The sequence below is a fragment of the Pseudophryne corroboree genome, chromosome 8 (assembly GCF_028390025.1).
Source record: "Pseudophryne corroboree isolate aPseCor3 chromosome 8, aPseCor3.hap2, whole genome shotgun sequence".
In the NCBI taxonomy this organism is placed as follows: Eukaryota; Metazoa; Chordata; class Amphibia; order Anura; family Myobatrachidae; genus Pseudophryne; species Pseudophryne corroboree.
The window spans coordinates 207,866,412-207,885,193 of NC_086451.1; the positions used below are offsets into that span (position 1 = coordinate 207,866,412).

At 50.5% G+C, this 18,782-nt stretch overlaps 1 protein-coding gene across 1 annotated transcript in view; it reads right to left on the minus strand.

Moving 5' to 3' along the window:
- LOC134948821 (G-protein coupled receptor 83-like) overlaps positions 1-13,962 on the minus strand; it is a 186,629-nt gene extending 172,667 nt beyond the window's left edge. Inside the window, exon 1 of the mRNA XM_063937067.1 lies at positions 13,430-13,962. Within this exon, the coding sequence (XP_063793137.1) occupies positions 13,430-13,576 (147 nt within the window). The 5' untranslated portion in view covers positions 13,577-13,962. The remainder of the gene's footprint in view (positions 1-13,429) is intronic.
- Positions 13,963-18,782: the final 4,820 nt, after the last annotated feature.

The following is an 18,782-nucleotide window of genomic DNA, read 5'->3' on the forward strand; positions in this document are numbered from 1 at the left end:
TGGGCACCGCAGTGTATGGCATAGTATGGTGCAGGGGGCATAAAATGGTGCAAGGGGTATTACTGTGTGGAGCCTAATATGGTGGAATGTTTTTTTTTTTTCCTGCGGTGGCTGAGGTCTGTTGTTGCAGGGTCAAAAACAGGGGTGTAAGGTATTGGGGGAAGCGCATTTTTTTTATGTATATGGGGGCGCATTTTTTTAATGCACTGGGAGCCAAATTGTCTAGAAACAGCTCGGCTCACAATAACATCAATATTGAACCCCTACTTAAGAGCCTTGGAAATTACAGAACCCAGGAATCTGAAGGATTACACCACAGATACTACTTTATCTGCCATCTTCAGGAATGGAACAGCAAGAGGCTGCTTCCAAAAATCCACAATCATCTCGACCATCTTAACCGGATTTAACTCCAAATTTGTTGACCTACACCAAATGGCCAACTGCTCAACTTTCCTCCTATACGCAAACTCAATACTGTCTCGGATGAGACCTATAATCATAGCATCATCTGCGAATTTCAGGAGTTTCACAGATGGGTCAGTTAATGTGCAGTCATTTGTATAAAAGGAAAAAAGCAACAGGGAAAGAACATTTCCTTGAGGAGTTAATCGTGCTTACACTAGATTAGTACTTCCCCAATCTAACACACTGCTCCCAATTTCCCCAAAAATCTACTATCCATGAAACTCTGCTAACCATGTAGTAACAGGAACCACCAAACTCAACAATTTAGGGTAAAGAATTCCAGTGACGATTGTATTGAACACCGAACTAAAGTCCACAAACAGGACCCTTGCATATGTTTCTGGCAAATGCAGATGTTTCAGGATATAATTCAGTCCCATATTAACTGCATCCTCAACTAATCTGTCTGTTCGCCAAGGAGGAGTATTGCATGTGATCCAAGAGGGGACCTACAGTGTCCTTAAGATGGACCAGCACTAACCAGACACATTTTTCATAACAACAGACATTAAAGCAACTGGTCTGAAGTCAGTGGCGTAACTACTGCCCCCGCAGTAACTGCGGTCGCTTGGAGGTACAGTGCTGCAGGGGCTCCGCCGCCGCCGCCGCCAATGATTGCTGCTGTTTTGGGAAGGACACGGAGGGCACAGTGCGCGCCTCTCTTGTGTGTCCCTCCTGGGTCTCTGGAGGCAGCAGCGTGTCTGTTAATAGAAGTTCGTCAGCTCTGATTGGATCATGAACCTGCACTTCATTTGACAGACACGCCGCTGGAGACACAGAAGGGATACACAGGAGAGGCGCGCACTGTACCCTCCGAATCCTTCCCAAAGCTCACAGCAGTGGGGGAGCCCGGGGACTCGGGAGGGTGTGTACCTGGCACTGGGGGGGGGGCATATTTGGCACTGGGAGGTACATGTGTACCTGGCACTGGGGGGCATATTTGGCACTGGGGGTATATGTGTAGCTGGCACTGGTGGGGCATATTTGGCACTGGGGGAATATGTGTGGCTGGACCTGGGGGGCATATTTGACACTGGGGGTATATGTGTACCTGGCACTTGGGGGGCATATTTGGCACTGGGGGTATATGTGTACCTGGCACTGGGGGGGCATATTTGGCACTGGGGGTATGTGTGTAGCTGGCACTGGGGGGGCATATGGAGCACTGGGGGCATATGTGTATCTGGCACTGTGGGGGTTACAAGCATTACCCCCTAGTTACAAGCACAACACCCAGCTCATGAAATCCCTGGCAACAAGCATTACCCCTTAGCAACGAGCATGACACCCAGTGCATGAAACCCCTGGCAACGAATATTACCCCCTGGCAACAAGCTTGAAACCTAGCACATGATACCTCTGGCAACGAGCATAACACCCTGAGCATGAAAACCCCTGGCACCGTGCATGGAACCAAGAGCATGAAACCCCTGGCAAAGAGCAGGTAATTTAAAACTAATTAGAAGCCTTACTGTAGGACTTAATGTGTAATGGGCATTGCGGTGTGTGGCATAATGTATCACGGAGGTGTGGGTCATAATGTGTCACAGGCATTACGGTGTGTGGCATACTATATCACAGGCATTGTGGTATGTGGTATAATGTCTCAGGGGCATTGCAGTGTGTGGCATGATGTATAACGGGCATTGTGGTGTGTGGCATAGGGTATAATGGGCATTGTGGTATGTGTCACAGGCATTACGGTGTGTGGTATACTATATCACAGGCATCGTGGTATTTGGTATAATGTCTCAGGGTCATTGCAGTGTGTGGCATAATGTGTCATGGACGTTGCAGTGTGTGGCATAATGTGTCATGGACGTTGCAGTGTGTGGCATAATGTATCACGGACATTGCAGTGTGTGTCATAAGATAAGCTGAAGGCTGCATAAGCCTGAGGCCATATAAGAGCCCAATTTTTTGTGATTGGTTGTTTATGACTAAGCAGTTGCTAGGTAGATTAGTGTTTTCTCGGGTATTTTTCCTATAGGATTATAGGGCTGTCCGTCAAGGGTTTAGGGGTTGGTCTTGGAATAATATATAAGCCATGGTCATGTGTCTCAGACTTTCTCTTGCCATTTTGGAATGGCCCAGGAAGGCTGAGTACTCATTACATTTATTACCCTTGTTGTTAATCTTTTTGTATGCTGTTTTCACTGTGCGCTGTGCTTGCCCCCCTCCCCCTTCCCACCGGCTTTAGCCTTATTTCATTACCCTGTGCTCCCGTTCCCCACGCTACTAGACAGGCGGGTCTGCTCTCCTCCCCCCCCTCCCCTCCCCCCTTGCCTCTTCGCGGGGTTCTCGAGCTTCCGGGGCTCTCGTTCTTGTCCCTGTCCCGGCGCCTGGTGTGGCGCGGCGGGGCGGACCGCTGCGGCCCGCGCTTCTCCCCCTGCTCTAGTCCGGCCGGGGGGCGTGGTGTGCATGCCGCATCGGTCAGGAGCGGTGTGCGGCAGTGGTCGCGGGGATCACCCCCGGCGGCCGTGGGGGCTGCGGGCGGCGCAGTTATTCAACCCGGCTTCTCCGGGCGCTTCCCCGTCCTCCTCCCCATCGCATACCGGCTAGATGCTACGGCGCCCACTTTGTGCCTGCGGCTTGGGGCGGACGACGGGAGTAGGGGGGGGCGGGTCCTGGGGGCCGGGGTAGTCCGGGGCTGCAGCTGTTCCAGCGTGCCCCCGGCTTCTGCTACGCTGGTGCTGTCCGGACGCCCCCCCCCCCTTGTGGGGGCTGGGGGTTTTATGATTTTGATTTAATTTAATTTTTTTTTTTTTTTTTGGGGGGGGGTCCCTCACTGGGTGTGGGATGGTCTGATGGCCGTGGCGCCCTGGGTTTTTGGGCGGGTCCGGCTGTGTTGCTGCGGGTGCGGAGGGCAGCTCCCTTGCCGGGCCCAGCCGCTGGGCTCGTCGGGGTTTTTACTGCGTGTTGCCCCCCCCCCACCCCCCGTTTCTCAGGTCGGGCTGTTCTGTTCTCCTCCCTCCCCGTTTCCCGGCTTACAGAGGCCCCTGCATGTACAGGTTTGTACGGTGTGGGTGGTGGCGGCACAGCGTCTCCGGCGGCATCGTTCCACCGCCTGGCCCCCTCCCACTGTTCTTCCTATGTTTTTTCCTGGGTGCGGGTTATCCCCCCCCCCATGGCTTTCGTCCTACACCATTGGGGACGCCCCGTGGGTCATGGCTGCCCTTCTGCCACTGTTTCCTCCCTGCCGTGCGGTGGGCCCCGTCGCCCCGGCCAGCTGTCCCGCCTCCCTCTGGTTTGCGGCGTGTGACTTGTCCCCCCCCCCTCCTGCCTGTGCCTCCTGTTGCGTGGTCAAAGCACTGGCGCTTCCTGCGCTTGTTGTCCCCTCTGTTTTGTCTGCGCAGGTGTCGACGGGTCCCTGGGTTTCAGGGTTTCGGCGCGGAGGAACCGGAGGCTGAGGAGGGATGCGGCTGCAGCGGCAGCGGAAAACGCACCGCTGCGGTCAGTGGCGGTGGAGGCGGCTGATGGTGTTCCAGGTCCTTCAGACATCGGTGAGCATGCTGTTGTTTTTCCTTATTGTTACAGTATTCCTTTTAACCTCTGTAGTTTTCCTCTGGTTCTCCTTGGCGCCCGCGTTGGTGGGCTAGGCTCATTGCACGGCGCGTGGCATTAGGCGTCTCGGAATGGGAAGATGCCGACGGCTACGGTCCCCTCCGCCCCCCCTGCGGTTCGCGGAGAGGGCAGGCGGGAGGGGGGGGCATTGGGGTGGCGGCTTTCCGTACTTTTATCTGTGGTTACGGTTTGGATTTTGCGGCTGGTTGCACCGGGTCGCGACCTTCCTAATATCCTCGCATGGTGCAGTATTTGTGTCAGCGCACGCGATTTAAATCCGAGGTTTGCGCTTGGGGTGATTACAACGTGAAGTCCATCGTGTTCGGGCGGGTAACGTAATTTTCTTGGGGTGGTGTTTGGGGGTCACCCGGCAGGCCGGACCGCACAGTGGGGTCCCAGACCGTTGGCCCCTCGCAGTTGGCGTTTCTGTTTTGCGCTCCTTGGTAGGGGGGGGTTCTCTTATGGCAGGGGCTAGTACACCATAGGTCCGCTCCTGTTTTTAGTCACTCCTGCAAATTTGGGAGGCCTGTCTCCCGTCCAGTGATGGTGCCCCAGCCACGAGCGGGTCTTGTAAGTCCGCTCCCGCTTTCCCGCATTAGGTTGGGCGGAGGGTGGTCGCAGAACCGGACTGGGGCTCGTGTGGGGCCCTATGCCGTTTTTTCCTCTCTTCCCGGCTTGTGCTTCTTCCCTGTGGGGTTGGTGCCAGGGAACCCGGGCTATTGCCGCCTTAGCCTACATTTGTCGTATCTTCATGGGGTTTTTCTTTTCATGCTCCATTTCCGATACCGCGCGCGGGGTGAGATTAGTCTTTAGGGACTCTGCGTTTTGTTTCGTGAATATGGGCCGGGTACCTCCTTTTTGGTTAACTTATACGTTGGGTCGTGTTTGCGCCGCTTCCCCTGCGTCCCTATCACCTTCAATTATTCGGGCCTCGATTAGGGGCCTGTTTTATGCTGACAGGTTGGTGCCCCTGGGTTTTTTCTGTCTCATGTGCCTTTTTTGAGAAATCCTGCACTTTCTTGCGTTGGCGCGTACTGTCCGGATCCTGCCCCTTCGGTGTTTCTCGCTACAGGGACTATTTTCTCTTCATGGGTCTGGGAGGCATTTTGGTTTGCAGCTATCCTTCTGTAGGTTGCCAGGTCTTTGTTCAGGGTCCTGGGGGATCCCATTGCCCCGGTACGCGGCTAGGGCCCTACCGGTTGCCTGAGGTTTCAGGGGTTGGCGCTGGGCACAATTGCGGGTTGCTGTCGCCTCCCCACTGACAAGGTACCGACACTTTTGGGGTTTTATTAACGACTGCTGGGGGTAACGCGAAGTTCGGTTTAAGCGGGTGCAGTTTTTGTTAGCTCCTCCCCTTTGGCGAGCAGGTTTATCCCCATGGGTGGCATAGTTTGCAAGAATCATAGGGGCCCCTGCGGGGTCGACCAGGTAGCGTACCGCAGTTTCCTTTCCAGCGGGATCAGAGATGTTTGGGTGGATTTGGTCTTCATTCCTATAGTTTTTTACGGGGAGGTTCTTGGGGCCTCCTCCTCCTTGTTCCCTACGGTCCCCCCTGGCTTTGTGGCTGTTGCGACATCTGCTTGGCTGCTGGCGGTGCAGTTTTACCATCCCGCTCCGGAGTCGGAATGGGTTGGCGGATGCTTTGTCTCTTTGCAGTTTGCTGAGTGCCGTGAGTGGGTTCCGGGGATGGCATCATAAGGTTTTCTCATGCCCGTCTTCTGTCGGGCGGATTGCCCAGGCGGGTTGGCTACTCGGACTAGGCACGCGTTGTATCCTTCCTCGTTTGGGGCGTCGGCTGCGTCCGGGTGTTTTTTCAGTAGGTGGGCTACAGCGGGTGGGTCCCTGGTAGACGGTTTGATGGTTTTCGTGTTCGAGCGTTATCTGGGAGGTAGGTCCTAGGCTGCCCGGTATCCTGCCCTTGCGGGCATTTTCCTTCCGTTCTGGGCTGCGCGAGCTGGTGGACCCCGACTGGTCTTTCGCCCCCTTTCGTGAGCACTTATGGGTTGGGCTAGGGTGCGTCCTGCGCCTGCGGATACCCGTAGGCCTGCTACGTGGCAACTTTTGGCGTAATGGCTGGGTGTGCTGCCTCCTGTCGCCGAGTCAGTGTTGGTGGTGGCCCTTGTTTTAGATTAGCCTTTGCTTTAGCTTTCTTCTGGGTTTGGTGGGTAAGCGAGTAGTAGCGAGCAGCAGGCATTTTCGGGATTCCGGGGCCTTTTCTGTAACGCGGGTTGCAGGGTGGTCGGTTGCTCTGCAGGATGGTATGATCCAAATCGGATCAAGCAGCTGGGGGTCGCTGGGTGTCCTTGAATGCCCAGGAGGTGGTGGGTGTCTGCCCGCTGCGCCTGGCGCATGAGTATAGATGGGCCTCCGGGGGGCGACCAGTTGCTTATACAGGCGCTCGCTGGTCCTCTCACTAATGTACAGTGTTGCTGATGTGTTTGGGTTCGGTACCCATACCTTGCGGAATGGGGCAGCTGACCATGCGGCAGCCACAGGGTCCGCCACGGCAGCTGTTCAGGAGCGGGGTCGTTGGGGGTATACTTCTTAGGTCCTATTCCTTGCGGATTGGGGTGGCTACCATGCGGCAGCCACAGGGTCCTCCACGGCTGCTGTTCAGGAGCTGGCCCGTTGGCGGTATACTTCTTAGGTCCTATTCCTTGCGGATGGGGGAGGCTGCCATGCGGCAGCCACAGGGGCCTCCACAGCAGCTATTCAGGAGCTGGGCCGTTGGATATATACTTCTTAGGGCCTATTCCTTGCGGACTGGGGTGGCTACCTTGTGGCAGCCACTGGGTCCTCCTCGGCAGCTGTTCAGGAGTAGGGCCGTTGGGGGTATGCTTCTTATAGGTCCTATTCCTTGTGGACTGGGGCGGCTCACCATGCGGCAGCCACAGGGTCCTCCACGGCAGCGGTTCAGGAGCGGGGCCGTTGGGGGTATGCTTCTTGCAGGTCCTATTCCTTGCAGATTGGGGAGCCTACCATGCGGCAACCACAGGATCCCCCTCGGCAGCTGTTCCGGTGCTGGGCCAGTGGAGGTATACTACTTAGGTCCTGTTCCTTGCGGATTGGGGAGGCTGCCATGCGGCAGCCACAGTGTCCTCCACGGCGGCTGTTCAGGAGCTGGGGCATTGGAGGTTTACTCCTTATAGGTCCTATTCCTTGCGGATTGGGGTGGCTGCCGTGCGGCAGTCACAGGGTCCTCCACGGCAGCGGTTCAGGAGCTGGGGCATTGGGGGTATGCTTCTTAGGTCCTATTCCTTGCGGATGGGGGTGGCTACCATGCGGCAGCCACAGGGTCCTCCGTGGCAGCTATTTAGGAGGTGGTCCATTGGAGGTATACTTTTTAGGTCCTATTCCTTGCGGATGGGGGTGGCTGCCGTGCGGCAGCCATAGGGTCCTCCTCGGCGGCTATTCAAGGGGTGGTCCGTTGGAGGTATACTTCTTAGGTCCTATTCCATACGGATGGGGGTGGTACCATGCGGAAGACACAGGTTGCTCCACGTCGGCTATTCAGGAGGTGGGCCATTGGAGGTATACTTTTTAGGTCCTATTCCTTGCGGATGGGGGTGGCTACCGTGCGGCAGCCACAGGGTCCTCCACGGCAGCTATTCAGGAGGTGCTCCGTGGAGGGATGCTTACTATAAGCATGTGGATAATGTTTAGTTGCGCCTGTTGCGCTAACCCAAAAACTTGTTTACCCATCGGTTTTTGAACGGGTAGCGTTCAGGAATCGAGGGTGTCAAGTGAATTTTTACATTTTCCTCCGAGGGGGCCTAATTACAATTGGCTCATCAAAGGTCCACGGGAGGTTTTTTGAGTTTTCTCCTTCACTTGGGTTAATTCTGTTATCTGTCACTTGGTTTTCCTATGTGATGTATGTCAGTGTGATGATTTTAGGGTGTTTTTCTTTTGCAGCCGTCAATGGTTTGAACAGGAATGGCTGGTTTGGCCACTCTTACATTTTTGGGTGGCAGGGCATTACTTGGCGCGTAGGACAGCTGATGTTCTGGGTTATGGCTTTTAGGTGGTCAGGCATCCTCTGCTTGTACTGCATCAGCCGCAGTTTCGACAAGGAGGAAGGGGTTTGTCTTCTCTGGCTAGAGTGTTGCAGGTTTTTCTTACCTGGGGTTTTGGTCCTTTCAGTTAGCTTTCTTTTTTTCCTGGTTTTTATTGGTTTGGATGGCGGGGCGGTTTGTTAAACCTTTGTGGCGGGAAGTCGCTACCAACCAGCGGTCAGATGGGCATAAGTGGTCATTGTGGGGCACCCTCTTTAGAAGGACGGCAGGTGTTTCCTTACCTTGCGGTTGGACATTTAGACGTTCCCCTGCGGAAACCGAACGTTTGCCAGAGAAAAGAGTGGTAAGTCCTGCACAATGCGGGTTATGCAGGGAGGAGGCGGTGTTGTGGTTTAGTCCCCTCCTCAGTTTTTGTGTTTCAATCTAAATGACCGGAGCTGGTGTCTGGTAGCGACTTTTCCTTTGCCATCCTCCAATATAAGACCAATTCAATTACAATAATAGTTCAAAGAACAGGTCAGCGATCAATAAATATTGTCTGACCTTTAACTACAGCTAACCGTGTCTGTGTCGTTATTTTTGTGTGTCATTATTTTAGTGGTAAGCTAGCTTAAAGAAGTGTTTATGTCAATCGCAATAAAATTATGGGCGCCTTATATAAGCTGAAGGCTGCATAAGCCTGAGGCCATATAAGAGCCCAATTTTTTGTGATTGGTTGTTTATGACTAAGCAGTTGCTAGGTAGATTAGTGTTTTCTCTGGTATTTTTCCTATAGGATTATAGGGCTGTCCGTCAAGGGTTTAGGGGTTGGTCTTGGCATAATATATAAGCCATGGTCATGTGCCTCAGACTTCCTCTTGCCATTTTGGAATGCCCTCCCGCCCGCCCTGACTGTATTTTTTCCTGCATCTTGTCTTTCTCGGTGGGCTCTTGACAGCCAGATTGGCGGGAAGTCGCTACCAACCAGCGGTCAGATGGGCATAAGTGGTCATTGTGGGGCACCCTCTTTAGAAGGACGGCAGGTGTGTCCTTACCTTGCGGTTGGACATTTAGACGTTCCCCTGCGGGAACCGAACGTCTGCCAGAGAAAAGAGTGGTGAGTCCTGCACAATGCGGGTTATGCAGGGAGGAGGCGGTGTTGTGGTTTAGTCCCCTCCTCAGTTTTTGTGTTTCAATCTAAATGACTGGAGCTGGTGTCTGGTAGCTACTTTTCCTTTGCCATCCTCCAATATAAGACCAATTCAATTACAATTATAGTTCAAAGAACAGGTCAGCGATCAATAAATATCGTCTGACCTTTAACTACAGCTAACCGTGTCCGTGTCGTTATTTTAGTGGTAAGCTATCTTAAAGAAGTGTTTATGTCAATCGCAATAAAATTATGGGTGCCTTATGTGTCACAGGCATTGTATGTGCTGTAATGTATCAGGGGCATTGCAGTGTGTAGCATAATGTATAACAGGCATTGCGATGTGTGTCATAATGTGTCACAGGCATTACGGTGTGTGGCATAATGTGTCAGGGGCATTATGGTGTGTGGCATATTGTGTCATGGGCATTATTGTGTGTGGCATAATGTCTAAGGGCCATTGCAGTATGTGGCATAATGTATACTGGGCATTACTATAAGGAGGAAAAATGACAAATAATGTAAGGGGCATGAATCAGAATGTTTTGCCTTGGGGGAGAAAGATTTCTAGTTACGCCACTGTCTGAAGTCGTTCAACTACTGAAATAGATGATTTCTTTGAGACTAGGATAATCAAAGACTGCTTAAAACAAGCAGGAACCACACAGCTTTCCAAGGATTGACTAAAGATATCTGTAAAGATGGGGGCCAGCTGCTCAGTGCAGGTTTTCAGCACCGAAGGTGACACACCATCTTGCCCAGGTGCCATCCTGGTCCTTAAACCCCCTGAACAGCTTAGCCTCTTCATCTACCCCCACCTTAATGCAGGCATAATACCTGAAGTACAAGGTGGGAAAGCTGCAAGAGGTTCCAACACTTGTACAGGCTGAGCAGAGCTGTAACTAGATGTGTGCCGATGGTGCCTTGCCCACAGCGCAACTGCAGTGGAGGCGCACCATCTGGCAGCACATCCCCTTGTACGGCCATGTATTCAGTGAGGGAGTATTGATATTTCGGCTGTACGCTGGTGCTTGTCACCAGCCGCCGCCTGTGTAAGGGAAGTAGAGCCCGTTGTGCTGTAATTCCACCTGTGCGCCCCGGAGAGTTAGTGGGAGCGGTCCTTCAGCAGCACGCACCCGTACACGAGCAGCTGCTGCATGTAGTGATGCCGCCTGTGAGCCCCGCCACCGCCGTTGATATGGAGAGTGAGCGGCCCTTCAGCAGCGTGAACCCGTACAGGAGCAGCCGCTGCGTGTAGTGATGCCGCCTGTGAGCCCTGCCGCCGTTGATATGGAGAGTGAGCGGTACTTCAGCAGCGTACACCCGTACAAGAGCAGCCGTTGCGTATAGTGATGCCACCTGTGAGCCCCGCTGCCGCGTCAACTGTGGAGCGCCTGTACATGATGGTCTGTGCCGCGTCAGCTGTGGACAGGGACTGGGAGTGATTGTACTGCATCTGGTAGTCCTGGACGCCATATCCCTTGGACAGGTGTGAGAAACACACACACACACACACACACACACACACTCTCTCTCTCTCTCTCTCTCTCTCTGTAATATGTCACCTTTTAAAGGAGGACTCTGCTGCCTGATGTGTAAAAAAGGAGGACTCTGCCACCTAATGTGTAAAAGGGGGACTCTGCTTGTCGTACTGTGTAAAAGGGGGACTCTGCCTGCCATAAGGTGTCAAATGGGGGACTATACCTGCCTAATGTGTAAAAAGGGACTCTACCTGCCGTACTGTGTAAAAGGGAGCTATGTGGCCACACCCCTTCCCCATGAAGCCACGCCCCTATAATTTTGGCGTCCACCTACGGTGCGCATTGGTCCTATTTTGTATTTGGTGTAGGGGGCGCTGATGCTGTTTCTTGCACAGAGCGTCAAAATGGCTATTTACGGCACTGGTGCAAGATGCCCGGTGTCACTGAGCTGCTTTATATCATGTACTGTATCTCAGTCAGTGGCGCCGAGAGAGGGGGGAGGGTACAAATTACCTGGGCCCAGGTCTGATGTGGGGGCCCAGGTCCTCCTCCCCTTATCTGGAAGTAGCAGCTGCAGCTTTTCTACTCAGCCCAGCACATGCTGCTGTGTGCTGAGCTGCAGTGTGGCCAGGGAAGTGCTTAAAATACTTTTTTTCCCTGTATTTTTTCTAATGGTGCATAACCACACCTCCTGTGATTAGGCCATGCCCCCTGAAAAGAACCTGGGCCCAACCAGGCTCTCTACTGCCCTGATCTCATTGATATTGCAGACACTCAAAACACCACTCAAAGTATACTAGAGATACTGGACTGTGACTTTAACCACACAGGAATCAATTGTAAACACACACAAAACTGTAGATGAAGCACAGTGGAACTTGGTGTGAGAAAACATTGCGTCTGCTGCATTGTAGCACTTTGTATACAGATTCTGACTCATTCGCACACAGATGTGCAACTGTCACACATCAGATAGATTGGTGTAATTTAGTACGTATAGTAGTCTTGTCACTTACAGTTCTTTTATGTTAATAAGATGTACATATTGAGTGAGAAAGATGCCAGGCATGGTCAACTCACCCAGGACCTGGCATGCCCAGAGGGGCTGTTTGGGACACATCTGTATGCATCTACTTGGTACTAAGCATGAAATTCATGTTCACAACGTACTGTACTTTAGCTGCGTCTACACACTCCCAACCACCGGTGTCTCAGTCCACGTCACACAAGCATTCATTGGCATGTATAAAGCCAGTGCCGTAACTAGACATTTTAGTGCTGTGTGCAAGAAACGGCATTGGCAACCCCTGCCCCCTTTTATTTAAAATAGGGCCGGTGCGCGCCATAGGTATGGCTTCATGGGGAAGAGATGTGAACACAAAATAATACCTATTCATATTACGCTGCACAGTAGTCTCCATTATTCAAATGATGCCGCACACTAGCACCACTACACCTGGTAGAGCCCTTTTTACACATTACATCAGGTAGAGTCCCCCTTTTTATACATTATGGCAGGCAAAGTCCCCTTTTACCCATTACGGCAGACAGAGTCATCATTTACACATTAAGGCAGGTAGAGTCCCCCTTTTTCCACATTACAGCAGACAGAGTCCCTTTTTACACATATTGGCAAGCAAAGTCCACTTTTACAAATAACGTCAGGCAGAGTCCCCTTTTTATACATTACGACAGGTAGAGTCCCCTATTTACACATTATGGCAGGTAGAGTCTCCTTTTACACAGGAACATAAGGGTGTCACAGGGTAGGAAGGGAGTGCAGTGACATTAGGGTGTCACACAAGTAATTTCGAGAGTGTGCAGGCATCAGGCAGTAACAATAGAAGGTATACTGGGTGTACAGGTATCAGGCAGTAGTATTAGTGTGTCACAGATGGTATCAAGTGTGCGGGATCCAGACCGTAATATAAAAGGGTCTCATTTTTACTTGTTTTAAGGACATTACATAAAAGTTGGATCAGCCTATAGTGTGTTTTTCCACTTTAATTTTGAGTGTGACTCCAAATCCAGACCTCCATGGGTTAACAAATTTGATTTACATTGATAATTTTTGTGTGATTTTGTAGTCAGCACATTCAACTATGTAAAGAACAAAGTATTTAATAAAAATATTTCATTCATTCAGATCTAGGATGTGTTATTTAGGTGTTCCCTTTATTTTTTTGAGCAGTGTATATAAAGGTCTGTTAATTTTTACAATCTGTACGCATTCAATAAATGTATATTTTACATGAAAATTTTTGGGCAGTTTGTAGATCATACAGAAAGCAATTCATTTGACAATGTACATACATACACATATTGCATTTAAAACACAAGGGACACTAAAACTACATTATTTACCATGTATCAAGATCTTGGGGAAACGCTTGACCACTTGAAGTCAGCTCCTGTATATATGCACATCTATAACCTGCAGAAGTGCCAGTACACATTTATTGAAGACAGAAGCCACTGTGCTAGAGGTGTCAGATGTATACTTGTACATTTTTAATACTGCTTCCCATTAAGAAAGGACAGACAGGTCCAGGTGAATTAATAAAACAGTTAACATAATAAAACAATACCAGAAAATATTAGTATAAAATATTCACTCCTATAGATAGTCAATAAAAGACGTTTAGTGTCTGCCACAAGGTAGCAACTAGAAACAAATGTTGCAATTATCAGTAAGGTTGTTGCAATTTGCAAAAAGCACCAGAATTAACTCATGTGTAGCTAAATATACATTTATACTTAATTTAACTTACTTTTATTTGGCTGTCTGTGGCAGGAGGCAGCTGGATTGCTCCAGGGTCACAGGTTCCTTCTTCATACGGCCCCTCTTCTCTGTGTGCTGCTGAGCTCTCTTCTTCCATGCCGATTAGCTGTGTGTCGGGTGCAGGCTGCATTGCCATGCTGGCTGTGTGGGGAGACAGATATGATGGATAGAATTCCCTTCAGGCACCGTAGAATATTGAGGCCCTGCTGCTATGCGTTATCTCTTCCAGGCTCCTCAGCCACATAAGCAGAGACATCGTTATGTTATGACATCTATCTCTCCAGGAGTGCAGAAGGCAGCACAAGAAAGAAAGAAGGTGAGATCCGGGGATAGCAGGGACAGGGCAACGCTAACATATAACAGCAGCTACTGAATCAGGATGTGGAAAGACGGGTGTGCTGCACACATCTGTGTGTGATTTGTTGCAGTAGGACAGACTAGCAATACAGACACTGTTCTGAAGGAGCTGTTTGAGGTTGGTGCGGGGCCTCAATATTCTTCGGTGCCTGAAGGGCATTCTATCCATCATCTCTGTCTCCCTACACATCCAGCATGGCCCTGCAGCCTGCACCCGACACACAGCTAATCGGCATGCAAGAAGAGAGCTCAGCAGCACACAGAGAAGAGTGGCCATATGAAGAAGGAACCTGTGACCCTGGAGCAGTGCCAGATTAAGGTCCTAATGGGCCTGGAGCTGAAATAATTGAAGGGCCTAATGTGTGCCACTACAAGGGGTGTGACCAGCATGGTGGGGGTATGGCTGCTGATATGGAGGGGTGGTCTGTGCCGTTGGGTGTTGATAGCACCATGGAGGGCATACTGTAGCTACCCACCTACCTTCAACTACCTCAATCTTTAATATATAGCATTCATTTACAGTGCCTCAGTCTGCTCAGCTAAGATCCACTTGGCCAATCTAGCTTGTGTTGCAAGCCAGTTAACCTACCAGCATATTTTTGGATTGTGGAAGGAAACCAGAGTACCTTATACACATTACACCATACCGTATCGCTCCTTATTCACATTACACCACACAGTAGTGCACCTTATACAGTATAATACAAGATGCAGTGCTATACAATATAGAATGGGGGTGGTAGGCTAGTGATAAATAAATTGAATAAATAGATAATATGAAGGGGGGGTTAAGCAATAAAAACATATATATAAGGCAGAAAATAAACAATCAATTACTCATACATGTAGTGATCTTTAGCAGTGGCGTAACTAGAACTCTTTCTCCCCCAAGCCAAAAAATTCTTCGTCGCACCCCCCCCTTCATAATTGGGAGCAAGAAAGAGATAAATATGCGCGGCAAAAAGGGGCGTGGTTTCGTTGGAATGGGCGTGGTTTCACATAAAGGGGCGTGGCATTGCAGGAAAAGACTACCTTATACCCCAGTTTTGCAACCTGCACGCCCATACGTTGGCCACCACAGGAAAGAAAAATAATCCTGATTCATGCCCCTTACATTATTTGTCATTTTTCCTCCTTATAGTAATGCCCAGTATACATTATGCCACATACTGCAATGGCCCTTAGACATTATGCCGCACACAATAATGCACATGACACAATATGCACACACTGTAATGCCCCCGACACATTATGCCACACAACGTAATGCCTGTGACACATTATGCCACACAACGTATTCCCCCACGGTGCCAGGTACTCACATGCCCCAGTGCCAAATATAGCCCCCCCCATGTGCCAGGTACACATATCCCCCCCCAGTGCCACATATGCCCCCAGTGCCAGATATTCCCCCCCAGTGCCAGATATGCCCCCAGTGCCATATATTCCCCCCCAGTGCCATATATGCCCCCAGTGCCATATATGCCCCCAGTGCCGTATATGCCCCCAGTGCCATATATGCCCCCAGTGCCATATATGCCCCCAGTGCCAGATATTCCCCCCGTGCCATATATGCCCCCCAGTGCCAGATATTCCCCCCAGTGCCATATATGCCCCCAGTGCCAGATATTCCCCCCCAGTGCCATATATGCCCCCAGTGCCATATATGCCCCCAGTGCCAGATATTCCCCCCGTGCCATATATGCCCCCAGTGCCAGATATTCCCCCCAGTGCCATATATGCCCCATATATGCCCCAGTGCCAGATATTCCCCCCCCAGTGCCATATATTCCCCCCAGTGCCATATATGCCATATATGCCCCAGTGCCAGATATTCCCCCCCCCCAGTGCCATATATGCCCCCAGTGCCAGATATTCCCCCCCAGTGCCATATATGCCCCAGTGCCAGATATTCCCCCCAGTGCCATATATGCCCCAGTGCCAGATATCCCCTCCCCTCCGCTTTTTGGAGGGACACGGAGGGCACAGCTCACTTCTCCTGTGTCCCTCCTGCTGCATCATCTCCGGCGGCCGCGGGTCTAATAGGGGGAAGTGCCGGTTCGTGAGCCAATTAGAGCTCACGGAGACACGGACGGCACTTTCCCCTATTAGACCCGCGGCCGCCGGAGATGATGCAGCAGGAGAGACACAGGGAGGCGCGCTGTGCCCTCTGGGTTGGTTCTAGGAAGGAGACTGCAGACTGACATGCGGACGCTCATCCGCATGTCAGTCTGCTGTAAATCAGTGGCGCCCCCGCAGCCCCTCGCCCCCAAGCCACCGCGAGGGCTGCGGGGGCAGTAGTTACGCCACTGATCTTTAGAATTACACAGTAACAATTAAAAAAAACCAATGTTGCAGTGTCACGCTAACCATGAATCAAAATGAAATAAGTTCCATAAGTGGGCAACAGCTGATATAATATTGGTATCCCAATGAACTTGCCAGCCTCTGATTAATAAAGAGACACAGAGATAGATAGATAGATAGATAGATAGATAGATAGATAGATAGATAGATAGATAGATAGATAGATAGATAGATAGATAGATTAAGGCTGGCGCATAAGCCCTATTTGCAGCACCCAAATGACTATAGTACTCACGTCCCCAATTGGATGTTGTAAATGGGTATGTCAGTGGATGATTCCTTTAAAGATGTTAGTTACAAGTTGGATGGAAATACGTTACCTTAGAGAATGCTTGTCTATGTTGCCAAGGGCTCTTTAATAAGCAGTCTTGAGATCAATATAGCTCCTTCAACCCAACAAGATAGTAAGTACCGTCGCTGATTACCTGTTAATAATGTGCACTGATTGTGAAAAGTTGTAGAAGCTGATCAGCATACCCGGGACAGCTCAGCTCCAATAGTGAGGGCAGCCAGGGGATTAGCAGCAGAAATGAGTCCATGGCTAGCTAATATGACACTCCTCTGGTGGCGAATCATACGGGGCAGACCAGGGGAGGATAGCAGGTAGGGACAAGTTGGCAGCAATAATCCAAACAGCATGTTACCTACAGTAGGTGTCTGTCCATGGTCTTAGCTGCAGAGTGCTCCAAAAGGGGTTAGTGGCAAAACCACCATGCTGGCAGTGCACATAGGATGAAGAATAATGATTCACAAAGGATTTACAGACAGTTACAGAAACCCCTAAACATGAGTTGGGGGACAGTTGCTAACCTGAACTGTGCCTCCACCTCAGGCCAAAGAGCTACTCACCTGAACTGCCCCCCCCCCAGACTACTAAACAGCCCCTCACTTGAATCAACACCCCCACAGACTACTACACAGCACCTTACCTGAACTGCCTCCCCCCAGACTACAACACAGCCCCTCATCTAAACCCCCCCCAGTCTACTACTCAGCACCTCACCTGAACTGCCCCCCCCCCCCCCAGTCTACTACATGGCCCCTCACCACAAATTTTGGGGCAGTTTGTAGTTCATACAGAAAGTAATTCATTTGACAATGTACATACATACACATATTGCATTTAAAACACAAGGGACACAAAAACTACATTATTTACCATGTATCAAGATCTTGGGGGAACGCTTGACCACTTAAAGTCAGCTCCTGTATATATGCACATCTATAACCTGCAGAAGTGTCAATACACATTTATTGAAGACAGAAACCACTGTGCTAGAGGTGTCAGATGTATACTTGTACATTTTTAATACTGCTTCCCATTAAGAAAGGACAGACAGGTCCAGGTAAATCAATAAAACAATTAACATAATAAAACAACACCAGAAAATATTAGTAAAAAATATTCACTCCTATAGATTGTCAATAAAAGATGTTTAGTGTCCGCTGCGTAGGTAGCAACTAGAAACAAATGTTGCAATTAGCAGTAAGGTTGTTGCAATTTGCAAAAAGCACCAGAATTAACTGTCACATGTAGCTAAATATACATTTATACTTAATTTAACTTACTTTTTTGTGGCTGTCTGTGGCTGGAGGCAGCTGAATTGCTCCAGGACAGGGTCAGATTAACAATTGGGCTGATGGAGCTGCAGTTCCAGGCCCACACTAAAAAATGGGCCCACTGCATCTGCAGCCCATCTGTGTTGCTGTAGATTGGTAAAAAAAATTCCTACTGCAGCATCCTAGGGCCGGCCAGCCATCCAACCCCTCTGGCATTACCCCTTCCCTCTTTCTGGCTACGGCACAGAAGAAACAAATGCCGCCACCACCGACATAGATGTTTATGATGATGGTGGTGCAGTGATAGGGCCTCCCCATACCACATACGCACGAGACCTGGCGCCTCTTTCTGTCTGTCCATGGGCAGGAGCCGGTCAGTGGGGAGTCCGGTCAATAGGAGTGCTGCAAGTGGTGAACACTGCGTCTGGCGATTGTGCATTTTCTGGGTCCTAAGGCCTCCAGCAGTTGCACTCGTGCCACAACCAAATCCCCAGTACAGTACAGTGCCTCAGCCCTGCTGCTGGGGAATAGCTTAGTCCTCACTGCTGCTCTGAGAGGTTTAATTAGCCATACACAGTTCAGGTGAGCTGCTACTGTATGTGGCCTGGGGAAGAGGGCATGGGGTGTTGATTAAGGTTAGGGGCTGTGTACTAGTCTGGGGGCGGGGACAGTTCAGGTGAGGGGCTGTGTAGCAGACTGGGTGGACAGTTCAGGTGAGGGGCAGTGTAGTATTCGGGGCGCAGTTCAGGTGAGGCGCTGTGTAGTAGTCTGGAGGGGGTGATTCAGGTGAGGTGCTGTGTAATAGTCTGGGGGGACAGTTCAGGTGAGGAGCTGTGTAGTAGTCTGGGTGGGCAGTTCAGGTGAGGAGTTGTGTAGCATAAAGCATTTGGTTTGCATGGACAGTGAGAAAAGATGCATTTTCTGTTTACATCCAATTCTCCATGAGCCTCGATATGTCCATAATTTTATATCCAAAACAATATCAGATGATATTTTCTGGGTTACTAGCTACAGTACACTAGCTAGCACTGATATCCTAATAAGGATTGTTTGCTTTT